Raw genomic sequence first — 17,614 nt, forward strand, 5'->3', positions numbered from 1 at the left:
GTAGCAACAAAAATGTAGTGCCATGTTTTTGCTGATCAACACTCCGAATCTCCAACGAGGCGTTCTTGGAGGATGAAGGGGAGATCGTCCGACCGCTGATGCCGAGAATGGCGAGCCGGACATGGAAGGGAAATCTGGTGTGGCAAAGAAGATAGTCAAAGTGTATAAAAGACTTATTGCGAAATTGTTTTGCCAAAATAGCACTTCTTTTTATTATTCTTCCTTTTAAGAATTTGTTCTGCAGTTACAAGTTTATAGTTGGGAGAAGGGGTTACATTTTTATAAAATGTTTGGGTCCATTTTAATAATAACACCTTCCTATATGTATGACTTTATTATAGTCTGTCCTTTAGATTATAGGTCTAGACCTAAAGCAGAAACATGGTAACTTTGGCTCTGGCTTCGGTTCCAACTTAAATCTGGTCAGGGCTTATGAAGCCACTATGCAGACAACGCTGGTTTTAAGAAGCATCTACTGCAAGTCAGAGTCTGCAAAAGCCATTTTCGAAAAGACCCTGCACCGACTGTCGAGAGAAGATTGAGCCCTCTCAATTGAGTGAATGTAGGCAATAGTATACAGGGTAACCGTCCAGGGTGACCTCATTGTTGGAAAGCATGGCATGCCCCATATAGGGGCAGAGGGTACCCCCCCCCCAACCTATCCCCCTTGTTCCCGATTTTACCAGCACACATTGCCTCTTGTACATAAGTACCCCCCCCCCCCCCCTCAATTCTCTAAGGAGTTCCTGATATTCCAAGTGCACATTGAAGGCACGATAAATGGGCATCAATGCTGGAAGTCGCCGTTGACTATAATTACGTACGATTTGTATTAATGTATTATGTGTTTTTTAAGTCCTCAACTATTGTAAACTTTTAAACTTTTTTAAAGAAGTGAAGAGACACGAGGCTGACTGACAGTTTTGAGAGTTAACAATAGACCGATTGCGTCACTGCAAATTCAGAACTAATTGGGGAGGGAAGTGTGTGTATCAAAGTGAAAACCACATCTAAAATTGTAGTGCATCTTGCGAGAGAGATGAACAGCATTTGATTTTCCCAATCTCAGTTTTATTCCCGTCTTCATTAAAACAAATTCTTTAAGTGAAACACAACAAATGTTGGAACACCCAGTTGAGATCAGATACAGGTCATACCAGTATGCATGATAAATAATAACAATAATAAATAAATAAATAAACAAATATAATATAAAGAAAAAATAAATTTTTGTTTTTACCCATACACCGATGTGTGTTAGCACTGTTAACTCAGTACTTTCCCCGAGTCCTGTGAAAAAAAAATATAACAGGCATGTTATTCAGGTGGGATTCGATCCCAGTACCCTTGCAACTATAGAGCAGTGTCTTACCAACTAGACTACCGAGGTTGCCCGAGCAAAATCAAGAAATTTAATCATACATATTATTTAGTCTGGTGGGAAATTATAAAAGGTTACGCTCCGGAAGTGTCAGGCATTCAGGCGCCGGTTCAGTTAATGGCACACACTGGCCCCTCCCCATTGCCATATAGAACCCTTCAGGATTTGCATCCGACCCAGAGCACATCCCCCCCTGCCTCGAACCCTAGCCACTGCGCGGGCCCTGCCCCTTTAGGGGAGAAAGCAAGGCAGATCCCAATCACACTGTCCCATCAGGGGCAGCAAAAAGCCTTGAATCTATATTAGAGACAGACGGTATTCGAACCCGGACCGGATGATCCGAGTTGCTGAAACAGTCCCAGCACCTTACGCACTGCGCTACAGTGTTGGTGCTTAAAAACTGGTGTTTTCATGGGCATAATCAATAGACCGATTGCGCTCCGTGCCTCACGTGACAATAGTGGGTAAAATTTAAACAAACACGGCGTACTGCATATGACGTGCTATAAGAAGACACAATTACTGTTGCAATTTTTGGCTCAATAAAGACTCAATCACTGAAAAATATTCCGGAGTTTGTCATGAGACCTTACCGTTGGCTGAACAATGCCAGTATGGGTAAACAAAGTTCCACCAAAAAAGGAAATTTCAAGAGAAGTTCACACGATGGCATGTGTTTGTGCACGGAAAGTGTGGTTTTACATTGCCGCCATTCTAATGATTTACTTGCCAATATTTTCACTAAAAAATCAAACTATGAAGCTGCAAATCCCTTTATTTTCACCCTCAAAATATTTTAATGGAAGGGGTAGCTGTCAGCTCTTAGTCGGACAACTTCGCGATCTCCATTATTACAGCCCAACTTCACACGCCGTGCACAACGCAACGGCGCGTGGGGAGCTCGCTCAAACCTCGGTAATTAACGTAGTCTAACCCTATTCTCAACATAAACCACGTTTGTAGTAGAATACTGGAAACATCTACAGCAAATGTGATTTAAATCAACGTCACAATATTTAACTTTATAAAAAGGGCTCCGTTTTTAGTTAAAAGTGTTATTTATTGAAAATACAGCCAATTGTGATCCATCGGTACTAGTCTTTCCATGTCTTTCTATGGTGTTTTTCTATACCCACATAGGGCACGTGATCACATGTAAACATTGCGAAGCGCATTATTGGTCTATTGGTAGCAGGATATGGGCAGTTTTCCCACAAGAGTTTCCAAGAGTAGTACGCATTTATTTTGACTTCTTAATGTACATCTGAATTTGTTGAACTCTGTTTCACCTTCATGTCATTGTTGAGCCCGTGCTGAGCATTCGGTGCTTAATAATTTTGTGTGAATAGACCACATTGTTGGGGCGATGGCTCTTCTTTATCGTCGGTCTCAATGGCAACTATGATAAAACCGATGCTAAAAGAGAGCCATTTTAGCCCAACTATTGTAGTGGGCTATTGTGTCTGCGACTCTGCGGTGTTCAGGGAATCTGTCAGTAATCTCCGGAATTTGTAAGAGGATACATATTACAAAATGAAAACTGGTGTTTGATGGGAACATTGGGGGACACCTTCTGCTATATCGGCAGGTCTTGCTATTGCCACAGGCAACTTGGAAGTAGTTAAATTCTCGGCATGTTAAATAAGTTCCTTATTACTACCAGGCCCTCCGCTTACACACGCTCGGAAATGTTATTGAACAACAACAAATTAATAGTCAACATGTTATTGGTAATTGCCAAAGAGGCAGTTGCGGGTGAGACTTGGTCTTGGTTGCAAACGTCGACTCACATCGGACGGTTGCCGGGATGCTACAATTGCATACATGATTTCTGTATGAATTTATTTGAAGAAAGTAAGGCAATTGTTACATTTGAAGAAATCATTCTGCACACAATGTTAAACCATTTTTCACTGGAGTACATTATGGTAGGGTTCAACAAGTATCAGCGGTAGGCAGTCTGCTGTTATTTTGTCAAATCTCATATTCGAGGTCATCATCTAAGTCTCGCATTTGTTTTACTGCCCGAGATGTGGAAGAGGGAGCCCCCCCCCCACTTCCCCTCGTCTCGTGTATAGAGGCCACGCCCATCGTACATTTCCCATAGAATTCCCGAGATTCCAAGACGACAATGAATACACAGTGAGAGAGGAGAGGGTTACCACGCCATCATCAAGCACCAGGCGATTTGTTTTACGGGAACAAAACATGAACAGAGCAGGTGAATAGCGACTTAAAATCTGTTTGACGGAATGCTGAAATAAAAACCGGTTCAATATTGTCCAGTTCTCAACAGCCCAACTCGACCGACCCAATTATTAGGCAATGTTCCCATAAACGCAGTGGACACTATTGGTAATTGTCAAAGACTAGCCTTCACAGTTGTTGTATCTCAACTGCATCAAATAACAAACCTGCGAAAATTTGAGCCCAATCGGTCATCGAACTTGCGAGATAATAATGAAAGAAAAAACACTCTTGTCACACGAAGTTGTGCGTTTGGATGGTTGATTTCGAGACCTCACATCAAGTTCTAAATTATGAGGTCTCGAAATCAAATTCGTGGAAAATTACTTCTTTCTCGAAAACTATGGCACTTCAGAGGGTGCCGTTTCTCACAATGTTTTATACCATCAACCTCTCCCCATTACTCTTGTCACCAAGAAAGGTTTTATGCTAATAATTATTTTGAGTAATTACCAATAGTGTCCATAGCCTTTATTGTCAAAAAATCTGAAATAAATATAATGGAGCTTTAAAAATATCATAAAATCAGTAATGCTACATGAATCTTTCGCACAGGGAATTGGCAGTCTTTGACTGGCTTCATTTGAATGATAAACCGATTTAAAGCTCGACCATTTAGTCGATAAAGAGTTCGTGTATTCTGTGGATACGCATTGCTTTGTTGTAGATATAAAAATCTTGAAATAAACTTTAAAAATCAGCAATAAAACATGACCCTTTTGCATACTAATGGTAGTGAATAAAAATAAATAAAATAAATGTCTGAACTAAAGAGCGAAACTCCAAAACATCGGGACATCTATACCATACAAAAAATACACAAACAAATCTGAGGGAGAAAACGCTCAAAGAGTTGTAGCGAGTCTACGTATTACTGCTCCGTTTGACGACTACCGATTACATCGGATCCTTTCTAGTGTGTAGCGTTTAGTGCAGCCGGCCCAATGGTGCAGCCTAATATGACAAGGTACCAGCGAAAAAAGCTTCTGCTGTTGTGATGTGCGCAAATTGTAATGCGTACCACTGAAACTCCGTTGCCTGGGAGCTCTGTAAAGTAAATCAACATGGCGGTCAACGAATGACGATTGAAACGAATTTAGTTGTAAACAAACAATTATTTGAAAGATAAAGATGTACATTTTACCGGAAAACCGTCTTAACAGTTATCAGAAGTAAGTGTTTTCCAAGTGATGCTGCATTGTTATGTATTTTGGTTAATTTCTCAGTTGTTAAAATAATACTTTTGCTGTGGGCAGGTGGGGATTCCTTGTAAGTTGTATTACAATTTGTAATGTAACTTTTAGTTTTTAAAACCTGACTCATCGCTCGGACGGAGCGATGGTGCGTATGTCGGGTACCGGTCACTTCGGCACCTTGTTCGGGTCATCTCGTACCCAAGTACGAGTCGCCAAAACTTGCTCAAAGAAAAAAAAAACAGATTTAAAAGTAGCTGGTGGTAAATAAAGAAAGGACCATGTAGCCAGAGAAACCGCCAACTGCCTGGATTTCTCGGCAAGATCATTCTGTCAGTCAGTCAGTGTCAATGTTTATTGCTAGAATTTAGAAAGTAAATTACTTAAAAAAAAATACATTCATCACTAATTTGATTCTGTGTTTTGTGTTAAAGGCAGTGGACGCTATATTGGTAATTACTCAAAATAATTATCAGCAAAAAAACTCACTTGGTAGGCCTAAAATGGAGTAATAAGTAATGGGGAGAGGTTGGTAGTATAAAACATTGTGAGAAACGGCTCCCTCTGAAGTGACGTAGTTTAAGAGAAAAAAGTAATTTTCCACGAACTTGATTTCGAGACCTCAAGTTTAGAATTTAAGGTCTCGAAATTAAGCATAAGAAAGCACACAACTTTGTGTGGCATTTGGGTGTTTTTTTCGTTCAAAGTTATCTCGCAACTCTTACGACCAATCAAGCTCAACAGGTTTGTTATTCTGTGCGTATGTTGAGATATATACTAAGTGAGAAGACTGGTCTTTGACATTAACCAATATTGTCCATTGCCTTTAAATTATCCTCATGTCAAGATGATATTCATGCTCCCTTAAAAAAGAAACTAGTTAAAATTAGTAACTTGTACCTAGTAACTATACACAATTAAGTTAACTGTTTGTTTCTCTTGAAAATTAATAAAATTAAAGGGAAGTAGAGGAAATAGTTCAGAATTAACCCAGAACACCAATAACTTATTATTGGCTTCACATTGTTTTGCTTTCTATAACATGTATAAAAATGAAATCTGTTTTTCTCTACAGATCCGTCCATTAAAATATTATGTCGCAGCCCATGAATAACGCAGCCGCGCAGCGGCACAACAATGTTAACGGTAGTCTGAACGGGAGTATGAATGGCCACTCGTTCGGACTCCCAGGGGTAGACCAGGACCAGCTTCAGAAGCGCTTGTACTCATACGCACCCAAACAGGTATCAGAGAACAAGACAGCCTTGAAGTTTAAGAGGATAACGCCAGCTCAGAAGATCACCCGGGCAAAGCCCACCTCTACCAAGTTGGAACCACTGGTGAGGTTTGATTTAGTTTTCAAACACAAAAATCTGCAGCTTTTTTGACGTCAATCGAGGCAGACTTTGCCTCTATCGAACACACATTGTGCAAGTACATTCAAGTCCTAGTCGTGAGTTTGTAGGTTTCCCAACAAAAATTTTCCTACATTTTTTTGCCGGCAATGTTGAACAGATGTTTTGCTGCTGACTAAAGATGGGGGTCAGTTTGCAAAAAAGGTCCGGTCCGATGTCTTTTCCAGCGCTGTGCAGCAAACACTTTGAGCCGTCGTGCCTCGAGAATCCGGAATACACTACACATTTTGACATAAAGAGAAAAGTTCGTTTCTAAAACATGACGCCATCCCAACAATTTGTCCAGCTAGTGGGGAGGTCAAAGAAGGTATCTTGTGTTGTCACTGCATGCGGTTCATCGCGCCCCAATTGCCATCACAAACTGCACACTCTCGGGTCGGGCTTATTTTCAAATTTGTAAAAAACAAGGAAACTAATTTTTTTAAACCTTAGTTAATTGTTTATTTATATTCCACTCATCAAAACACATAGTTAACTGACAAAAGCTATATTTTGCCATAATACCACTTCCAGGTGACTTTAATAATAATACTCTGCTCTTATAGACACTTTATCACACCCCTAGGGGGCTCAGTTTTGATTTCCTGCAAGGTATGTTGAGCTACCTATTGATTATTGAAGTACGAGACCAATTCCTGTAATGATTTTAGAAAGTTTACATTAGATAGCATTTGCTTTAAAGACATATCGCTTATAATTCGTCCTATAGACGATGTGACCTATGTTTACATTCAAACCGCCCTCTGTTGACAAAACACTAACACGTCATGTTTCGCCGGGCAAACACAAAATGCGTTGTCATGGTAAGATTGCATGCACTTTCTAGCTGGCTGCCAAAACACAAAGGTTTTGCCTGGCGGTATGCGCGCCAACCTATGGTTTTCGAGTGACATCAGAGGTCACATCGTCTATACTGTGTAACACACAAGGACATAAACTCCCAAAATGATGCTACCACGATAGTTGTGATGATGATATCAGATAAATTGGATCATAGAGCAAACTTTTTTTTCTGAAATGCAGGTTTTGCACGGTTTATGCAGAAATCGGTTATATAATGATTAATTTGGAAAATAAGGGCAAATTAATTAGTCAGGGACCTTCTATTAGGACCGAGGCTAATGTAAAGATTACGGCAGTTGACAAAAAGGATGTCCTTTCATCCAAGCTGATATCCACATTTTTGTCATTGCTTTTTAAAAGCCCTTTTCACACTGTGTCTCTCATCCCAGTTTTTGTTTACTGCTCCATCGTTGCCCAGACGCACGTTCACATCCTTCCTGCCTAGCTTTCTAGTCCGATCAGGGTTCCAGCAGTACTATTCATGAATGCCCAAGGGGCTACCGCTTACCCTACTCAGAGAATGGGTAATTATTTTCCTGGGTATGATGCCCATTTGCTGGGGTAGATGAAAGGTTAAGCGATCCAAGTGTGCAAGGGCTTGAGAATAACGCGGTGTGAGAAGGGCTTTACTATCGTACCTTTCGTTTTGCTTCACTCAAAACTTTCTCTTGATTCCACACAGCCTGGCCTTGCTAGATTTCAGGAGCGTAATCAGCCGGAGTTCATCCGACGCAAAGCAGCAGAAGAGCAGGTGGCAAGGGGTCTGATCAATACTCAATCTCAGGGTGAGCCTGAATCCAAGAAACTGAGACGCCCTGACTCTGTGGAGCCCTTAGAGAGGCCACCCAGTGCCACCCCGCTACCCGATCTTCCAGATGAACTCCGACAAAAACAGGTACAGTTTATTAAGACGGAAAATGATGAGGTTGACTTATCGGGTGAAAAATGGAGTTAGATTTTAAACAAATATGACTAAGGAACATTCAAAAATTGTACACAAGGGTCGACTTACTAAACATACTAGAGTTCATAGTTGACATGGTTGAAGGTATCATCAACTAGGAGCTTGGGTGACAGAGCAGTCCCAACTTTTTATGCTGGAATTGTGGTAAAAGTGCCTTGCTCATGGGCACAAGGGTCATGACCACGACTCAAACCCACACACATGACACTCTGCTGCTGACAACACCAGAGCTTTGATCTGGTAAACTACCTGTAGACCCCTCAGCAACGACACAATACATATAGTTATAATCTACATACCTAAGTAATGATTTTGCGTGTATGTGTTTGCATTCTGCAGGAATCCTTCGCTGGTGGGCCGCTCAGGTCACCGACCCCACCCAAGGAGCCCAAACCCACCAGTCCCAGACCGGGGCATACAAGGGGTGCCACCGTCAACCTTCCCATCTCCCAGGGTCCAGAGGAGTTGGAAGGGATGAGAGACATCAGTGAGATCATACGACTTGTCCGACAGAAACCCAAACTTGGATTTCTCTACATGTCACCAGCAGTCCCGAAAGCATCTGTGCTGTACCATCCGTACAACCTCAAGTATGCACACATTTTTATTTTGTGTATAATGTTCTAGAGTTTCATTCTTTAAAATACCTGGGGCTGATTTCACCAGAGAGCTACATGTACCATTGATCAGCCAATCTCTATCACACAAACATTTGTTTAACGTCTATGATTATGAAATGATTTTTGGGGTTAAACAAAGAATTGACAAGAGTGGGATTCGAACCAACAAACTCCGGACACCGCCATTATAGGACTAGATAGTTCAGTTGGTAGAGCGCTGGCACGTTAATCCGGAGGTCGTTTGTTCAAATCCCACTCTAGTCAATTATTTTTTCAACCCCCAAAATCATTTCATAATTTACCCAGTCAGTTTCCCTTGTGGTTTTTATTGTCTATGTTTATGAGTTGCACAAATCAGGAAATTGTGATTCCGTAACTAGACAACAATACTTATTCTTATTCTAGTCATTGTAAAATCAGCATTAAACCTGGTAGGATTCAAACCCACAACCTTGTTAATGGAAAGTTATGCAGTCTTAAAACTTGACCACAGTGGTGTTTAGTGCACTATCTAGCTGCAGCATAAATCGTTAATGCATTCTAAGCATCGAACAAGAAATTTATACTGAGCCAGGTGTATAACTTCCTTCTTGGATACAGAATCGTCAACCACAATGGGGTACACCACTCTGTTTTATTGGCGGCATTTTATCAATGATACATAACATTAATAATAAAACACTTATACGCCTCTCTTAATATTTATGCAAGCGGTACGTCACAATGCTAACTCAAAACGAGGCGATGGGCGCAGCCACTGCAAGTGATGGGGAACGTGCGCCCATAGCCTCATTTTGGGTAGGAATTATGACGTCATGCATAAGTATTAAGAGAGGCGTATATAGCGCCTAATCTATTTTTGTGAAACCCTTTAGTGTGCTTCACAAAAAGCTTTAACAACAGACTAGACAAATTTGTACTAAACCAACGGACACTTTTCTACAGAATCGTCGACCACAATGGGATAAACCACAGTGACTACTACACCATCAGCCGCAAAGGAGTGACCCACATGCAGCCCAACGAGACCGTCTTCACAGACCTGGACCGCTGGGAGCAGGAGTATATGTACTATATGAAGCTCATCAAGATCCCCACGTTTGCACTGTTCCGCAAGTGGAAGGCCTTCATGACGTGGCGTAAAAACGTTTCCTCGCGGAAGATCGCTAACTGCAAGAAGCAGCTGCAGGAGAACTTGTTTATTGTCAACCCGGTGAGTCTAATGTTTTACCATTTACAGAAACAGTTTTTTTATGGGAAGGACCTACTGATCTATATCAAAATTGTAAACTCTTTACTTAAAATAAATCTTTTTGACCATTTTTTGGGTGAATTCATTTAATCATTGTGTTTTTCTATTTTGGGCAAGCAGAATATTTGAAAAACAGTTGTCATATAAAATGCTGTTTTTATAGTGTTTCGACAAAGGATGTTGATACCCAGGTAGTAGTCTACAGTGTTACAAATCTAGTAAATTATTCTGTAGCCAAAACAAAATACAAGTGAAATGACCCAAGCATCATAACAGGAGCCAAAATGTTATAACAATCTGTGGCTTGGCAGCATGGCCTGTCAACCCACTACCACTGGACTGCAACCAAACATATGTAGTTGTCCAGTGCCAAATATCTTTCTTTAGCACTGCATCCATCTTGGACAAGGCAACACTGTACTGAGGTTAACTTAAGGTTGTTTTCATTTGACAGTCACTGCGACCAGCACTTCTAAATGTGCGTGAGATGTGCTATCGGATCAGTGACATGGGACTCTGCAAGGTGGAGAAAGGAAACACGTACACTCTGAACAACTTTACCGTCGCTCAGTTCGCTCAGCTCAATGAGGTAAGATTTGCGATCACTTGAGGTCCTCCTGTGCAAAATGCGAAATGACGTGAAATGCATGAAGCAAAAAGGAGAATTATTTGCTTCACAATTTTAGTGTAGGGGATTGTTTGCCTCAACGAAATTTGCTTTCGCATGTATTATTAAAAAGGAAAGCTGGGAAAAAAAGGCAATAGTACATTTTCAAAACAGTAAATCTAACTTTCGGAATTCTACCCACTTGTTTCATGTTTACTAAGATATATTGTAACAATTAATTGTTAGCATTCGCCCTGGAACCCACTAATGGGTGACTCTTGCAAAGCTGTCTGATGAACTCTCCCTGATTCTGCAGAATGTCCCTGAAAATAAACCAATCTTTAAGCTTTCCATATTGTGGTGAACACATTTTGAAAATCTACTTGATTATTGTAACTTTTTCCCTATTTACATTATGTTGAATGTAATTCTAAGTATCTGCCTGATTGTTGTACAAAATCGCCCTGATTGCAAGATGCAAATGTTGCCAGCTCTCATGTTCATTTCACAAAGAGTTAGGACTAGTCCTGACTTAGGAGTATATGTGCACTTTCCCTGGAGATTTACAAATTTTAAGGCTAGACTAGCCTTAAGTTTTTGAATCTCCTAGGAGTCCTAAATGCAAGTAACATGTAGGACAAGCAACTCACGCTAATTCAAGGTAAGACTAATCATGACTAGTCTTCTTAACTCTTTGTGAAATCCATCCCTTCTCTAGTAGTAACAAACTATCATCGCATTTATAGGCCTACGATCAGTCCAATTTTTAAAAAAAAATTTCAAAGTGGAAATTAAGAAAATGATGAAAATGCCATACTTACAGGTTGCCGGCCGATTGGCTGAATTCAGGGAGCTGGTGAAGGAAGTTGTGCGTAGCGCGTGTCGGACGGCACTTCTAGAGGCAGGATTTACTCCCGATGATTACTTCCTGGATGCAGAAAGCCCTGGAGGAGGTAAGAACAAAGACAAAATAACATGACAACAAAAGAAAGAAGAAGAAGATGCAGAAACAACTTTAGTTACAAAGAAGAAAAAAATACCATTGTATTTTGGCATTATGTTCAAAGAAGCGGACATAGTTTAGGGATGGTAATTGCATTTCTGGGACAACATGTTCAATCACAATCATGTTGTTTCCAAATTTCAATCCAAATTGCTAGAATTGTCAAGCGGGAAATCTAATTATGTGTAAATTTCTGGGGGGTTTTCCTCTCATGACTATCAGTAAATTTTACAAAAGGTCTAATGTCAACTATTTTTTTATATATATGCCTATGTGATGTGGGGAAGCTTTTCCAGGAACAAAACAGATATCATGGAACATCTTTGTTGGTGTTGTTGAAGAGTGGATTTCAACATGTTCAAAACAAGTTTCAGTGTGTACAAGAATGGTTGTGCCACATACATGTAATAAGATTCACACTTGAGTAAATTTTATTTTGAAAAAAAAATAAAAAATGAAACCTGCCTACTGTGACAGCCATCTATTTCTTGTTAAATGATAACTGTTTATTTTGTCGTCACAGAGGAGGGTGGTCCCCCAGGCACCGCTGCTTCAAGCTATCTGATGCAAAGTAACTTTGACATGGACATCTATGGGGACGCGCCAGACAAAATGACGTACACCGAGCAGGCCAATAAACGTAGTCACTGCAGACGACTCACATGGTATGTCACTTCATGATTGATGCGGGTTCGGATGGTGGATTTCTTGAATAAACTCCTGTTTTACCTTAACGTCTACCATTCATGCATATAACACTCGTAGTAGCGCTAGAGGAAATTTGTTCATTTGATTTAACAACATCAATGTCTATAAAAGTGGAATAGTTTAAATGATTCTCTGAAATCATCACCCTCTTTATCTCTCTTAGTAAAAAAAACTATATATGTTACTGAATTGAAACTGAATTGAATTGTTTCGGTTGAAATTCATTTCAGTTAAACTTGGCATTAAGTTCCATAACACTCCACAGCAATTGCCGCAGTGCCCTGTGCTTTTGTGTGTGGTGCCCTTTGCAAAGTTCCAATACAAACATACATTTTCCATGTATAAGAAGTGTCCCTTACCAGAGGAAAATTGCTGTGCCCCTACAATAACTGGAAAGGTATATTATACTTGCTTTTACAAGAGGTGAACTGGGTGGCATTGTTGGCGTGTGCGTAAAGCGCTCGCCTTTCACCAAGGTGACCCCGGTTCGATTCCCGGACAGGGCCATATGTGAGTTGAGTTGTGCGTTGGTTCTCCGCTGTGCCACGAGGGTTTTCCAGAACATCCGATTTTCCTTCCTCGGGAAAAATCAAACACTTTCGATCTTGGCTGTGCTTCGTGGTCATAATGGGTTGATGTGGCTGGCAGCCAAAGGCGCCCTTGCATGCCTGCTTCTCAACACGTTGTAGCCGCGTTCTTCGCAATTCAGCTCTTAGCTGTGAGTAAGGATGATTAGCCCCCCCAAATTATTATAATTGTTACCTACATAGTTTTATAACGTGGTGTTTGTCTGTCTGTCTGTGCCTGTAGCTTTATCCGTCTTGCTGACTATCTGATTGTGAACACAATGCACGTACTGGCCGTCAACTCGGTCACCACGCTACTGAACTACCTGAAGGAACAGCTCCAGAACACCCCATCTCAGGCTCAGATACAAGGCAAAGAAGAAGACAAGACAGAGGATGCTGAAGATAAGGTAATATTATTATTAAATGCACAGGCCACTTTTGGTAATTACTCAAAATACATATTACAATGTAGCATACAAACTTACTTGCTAACCTTTTTTTTAACAAGCAATCGAGAGCTGTTGGTAGTATATTAAAAAACACATTGTAAGAAATGGCTCCCTGTTAAAAGACTTCAAACCTAAAGCCTTCTTTTAGGTATCTGAAAGCAAACAAATTTGTGCATCAAAGATGTTTTTTCTTTCATTATTCTCTTGCAACTTCAATCTTCAATTGAGCCCAAGTTTTTACAGATTTGTAAATTTGAGCATATGTCTGGATACACCAAGTGGGAATACTGGTTGTTGACAGTTACGAAGGTGTTCAGTGCCTTTTAAACAATTCCTATTTTCTTTTGGAGCAGGGCACAGCTACCTTGGCTGCTGCCTCCATGGCAGGGACCAACACAGTCGGCTTCCACGACGACGCCATCGACCACTCCCTTACGCCGCTATTCCTGACAGAGTTTGTCCTGGAGCCCGTCCAGATCCTCTTTGCACCGGAGCTGGATGAGTATCAGGATGGTATCGCCGAGGTCATCTCAGAGTTCCAGAACTGCGTGCTGGGCGTCATCAACCTGGTACCGGACAATTACTTTGATGCATTCACGAGGTAGGATGAAACATTTTGTTTATTTTACTTGAATGTTTTTGAAAGAATTATAGCTGCTAAGCAGTGTTCATACTGCTTTCTCAACTAAGCAACAAAGAATGAGTTGGGACTCAGTGGCAATATTGGAAACTTTGAGGAATTTAAGCTGGTTTCTTGATTTAGCTAAGCAAACTTTTTGTTTTTTACTTATACGATTTTCACAAAACTCTTCCTAACTTAAGACTAATCTTAGGACTTAAAACGAGTCCCAACCCTGCACTGATAGCATGCAGACCTTAAGATAAATCCTGCATGTGTAAGTTACATGTAGGAGGAGTTAGTCGTCCTAACTCGAGATAAGATTAGTCCTAACTCTTTGTGACTTTGGCTGCAGCTTTATGATTTTCGGCCCAAAAAGTCCTGGTCAGATTTGAAAAGAAATGGCTGACATATTTTGGTAAGGTAATTTTCTGTGGTAAGCAATCGTTGTGCGTTTTGCAAGGAGACTATTGGAAAGAAAAAAGGACGAGTGAGTTCTGAGTGGCAGGTAGTCTGAGAGTATTCATGATTTATTTATCGTCCATTTACAGACCAATTATTAATGGCAAGTTTGAGGAGAAGACTGCCGGTGATGGACCGAGTCTTACAGCGATGTTTGAGGATGACAAACATCTTCAAGGAGTCATTCAGAGCCTCAGGGTAAGTACTTTTCAGAAAATTGTATTTCATTCTCGGTTGGTTTGGATGAATAAGCATAGTTGTTTGTCTTTTTAGATCTTTCCACTCCAATGAGATTGGATTGCATGAAGACCAACCCTATTTTATTTTACCATCATTGAGGAGATCTGATCTTTCTCTTTCCAACCAACATCATTGAGGAGATCTGATCTTTCTCTTTCCAACCAAAGTTAGCTTAACGAAACCACAGCTTTTTAACAAAAGACCTTTTTGCTCAGGCTTGAGTGATTTTTTAGGGGGCGTCATCTTGGTCATCTACAGTCGCCATTGGGACTCATGCAGGGTAAAGTACATAGTTGCTCAAAGTTGCCATTTTGCCTCAAACAGGGTACATGTATTGTACACAGTCGACTGTGCACTATACCCCGCTTGAGCTCTGATGTTTATTGAGGCCTAAACGGGATACAGTGTACAGTCGATTAAAGTTGCCATAATAAGGGTTAAAAGGAGTTTGATTTGGAGTAATCCGACCTATATTGTCTCTCTCAGGACTGTATTACCAAAGCATTTGATGCAGCCAAGCAGTACGCAGACACCTTTGAACCATTCAGGGAGTTCTACAGAGAAAATGAAAGCCTGGATATTGAAGCCATGAGAGAACAAGATCATGGTAAGAAAATCTGACACAGCTGTGTAGTTCTCTGATAGCATTATGTAAAGGCCCTTCTCTTTTTGTAAGCTAAACAGGAAATTAAATTGGAGTTCAACAAAGAAAAGTTGACTAGAGCAGGATTGATACCAACAACAACCAAGGCCCGTCTTTCTTTGTTAGCTAAACAGGAAAATAATGTGGGGTTGAACAAAGAAAAGGTTAACTAGAGTAGAACTGAAACCATCAACCTCTGTTTTAACGTGCCGGCGTTCTACCAACTGAGCTATCTAGCCCTATGATGGGGGTTTCTATATTTTGTTCGGGGTTGCGAGTCAGAAACCATACTGTTAAGTAGCCAGGGCTCACACCAAAGTTTATGATACAACCTACAAAGCGGCATTAAGGGGATCACTGTAAGGGAATGCAATTTTTTTTTTTTTTTTTTTCAAATATTTAGTTGTACACCACATAAGAAAGTTACACTTGCCTCTTTTGAAGCATACTTCCATTTGCCCTTTTGAGAAATGGTGGACACTATTGGGTTGCACTGTATAGTTTTGGGTATGATCAGATTTACCCAAACCTAATAGTGTTATAGTATTGTGTCCACTATAGGGCCTACCTCAAAATGGCTTATCGCATTTTGCCTGCCAGTTTCGCGCTGGTCCATTTTTCCTTGTTCAACCCCAAATTATTTGAACTATGACCCAGTCAGTTCCCCTTGTGTAATACTTGGTAAAACAAATCCGACGTTCGGTACACTCTCTTATTATGTTCCACTCTCTGCATATACATGTACTTGTTTGTTCTCTTTTTGCAGATGTGGAGTTTTTCTCTGAGGCATTGGAACGCTACAACAGACAGCACGCTGGTGCCGAGGCTATCGTACTCAGACGTGCTATCGGGATGCTGATGGTAGATGCTGTGCAGATGAGGAACAAGCTCATCCCGTCTCCCATGCGCTGTTTATATGTAAGTTGTAAACCCCCAAGAGTTGTACACGAGTGACTTGGGCTGAGCGAATAATAATGTGAACTTCGGTGAATGTTTTAAGCTTTAGTTATCCAATATAATAACAATAATAATTACAAATTTATAACGAGAGCCAAGACTATTTTTATAAAGCATGTGAGCACAAAAAAACTTGCTTAGCTTATAATAGTATTGTCTAACGGCACTGAACATGTTTGGTAAATCCTCAAAACGTTTGTTAGCTACAAAACTTATTTGGTAATACAGAGCGTGCTGATCTAAAAGGTTAAACACCATCCTATTTCTCCTGCCAGAGAAAACTGATCAAAATGTTGATTTTTTTATTGATTTTTTTACTATTATTATGTTTTTATGCAAGTCCCCAGACACACAAAGCCTGAAGGCCACTTCAAGGTGTGGGCTACAATTATTTTTGTTCCAGAGGCCGTTGCAACTACTCCTAGGGCTGAAACAGGGCTGAAACAGGAAACAGAAAGCTCTACCTCCCCAATTTTGTGTAGCAAGTGTCACGACTGGGATCCGAACCTACACCCTGCTGATTAAACACCAGTGCTTGAATCCGGTGCTCTTAACCGCTCGGCCATGACACTGCCACAACCTCCTGTTTCTTTTCAGAAACCAACACCACTAGGAAGAGATTTACACATGGTGTCACCTGCTACTTCTATATCCTGTGAGGAGTTTGTTGCAGTATTCAACAGATACAGATAGCGCAAACCTCACATAATCATCCTATTTCTCACCCTACCACCAGGTGATCAACGACATGCTTCCCAAACTAGCCAAGAAGCGAGTAGATGAGCTGATCGCTGAGGCACAGGATGCCCAGTACAAGCTGGAGATCCTACCAACCACCACTACGGAGTTCGTGGAAGCTCTCACCTTCCTGGACAAGATACAGGAAAGGGTAAGAGAAACTGGCGTAGTTTTTTCAGAACAATGGACCGGGAGGGATTTGAAACTGCAACATTCACATATTTATGACAGTGGTGTAGCCTTATGTTGGCGGTCTCCCTATTTTGTCAATACCTTTGTTCGGGGCACCAGTTGGAAAGTTAACAGGATGCTCAGTACAAGCTGGAGATCTTACCAACCATCACCTTCCTGGAAAAGATTCAGGAAAGGGTAAGGGAAACTCGTGTAGTCTTTTCAGAACAAGGCCTTATGTTGGCGCTCTTCTTTTTTTTTTTTTTTAATACCTTTGTTCGGGGCACCAGTTTGCATGGTTTGAAGTTTGTAATTGAAATTTTCTGTTGCCATCAGTAGTGTAACCAGACATTTTAATTATAGCTGCGATCTTCAGATGGGGCATAAAGCCGTTGGTCTTGTACTTTGTGAAATGCTTGTAAAAATTACCAGCGCACAAGAATGGGCTAGCTCAGTGTTCCTGATTGGATTGGCAGAATATTGCGCCACAACACTTTTTAAACCCTTACATGGTGCTATGAATAGGAATTAGT

At 40.7% G+C, this 17,614-nt stretch overlaps 1 protein-coding gene across 4 annotated transcripts in view; it reads left to right on the top strand.

The window, feature by feature from the left end:
• Window positions 1-4,665: 4,665 nt before the first annotated feature.
• The window catches only part of LOC139937360 (dynein axonemal heavy chain 6-like), a 69,665-nt gene continuing 56,716 nt past the window's right edge, over window positions 4,666-17,614 (top strand). For all 4 annotated transcript variants that reach the window (XM_071932467.1, XM_071932469.1, XM_071932470.1 and 1 more), the window contains exons 1-14: window positions 4,666-4,800; window positions 5,897-6,161; window positions 7,762-7,974; window positions 8,383-8,633; window positions 9,609-9,876; window positions 10,370-10,504; window positions 11,346-11,475; window positions 12,049-12,190; window positions 13,044-13,209; window positions 13,605-13,852; window positions 14,422-14,530; window positions 15,059-15,179; window positions 15,982-16,133; window positions 16,909-17,061. In XM_071932467.1, the coding sequence (XP_071788568.1) occupies window positions 5,916-6,161; window positions 7,762-7,974; window positions 8,383-8,633; window positions 9,609-9,876; window positions 10,370-10,504; window positions 11,346-11,475; window positions 12,049-12,190; window positions 13,044-13,209; window positions 13,605-13,852; window positions 14,422-14,530; window positions 15,059-15,179; window positions 15,982-16,133; window positions 16,909-17,061 (2,334 nt within the window). In that variant the 5' untranslated portion in view covers window positions 4,666-4,800; window positions 5,897-5,915. The remainder of the gene's footprint in view (window positions 4,801-5,896; window positions 6,162-7,761; window positions 7,975-8,382; window positions 8,634-9,608; window positions 9,877-10,369; window positions 10,505-11,345; window positions 11,476-12,048; window positions 12,191-13,043; window positions 13,210-13,604; window positions 13,853-14,421; window positions 14,531-15,058; window positions 15,180-15,981; window positions 16,134-16,908; window positions 17,062-17,614) is intronic.

Source organism: Asterias amurensis, chromosome 5 (assembly GCF_032118995.1).
Source record: "Asterias amurensis chromosome 5, ASM3211899v1".
In the NCBI taxonomy this organism is placed as follows: domain Eukaryota; kingdom Metazoa; phylum Echinodermata; class Asteroidea; order Forcipulatida; family Asteriidae; genus Asterias; species Asterias amurensis.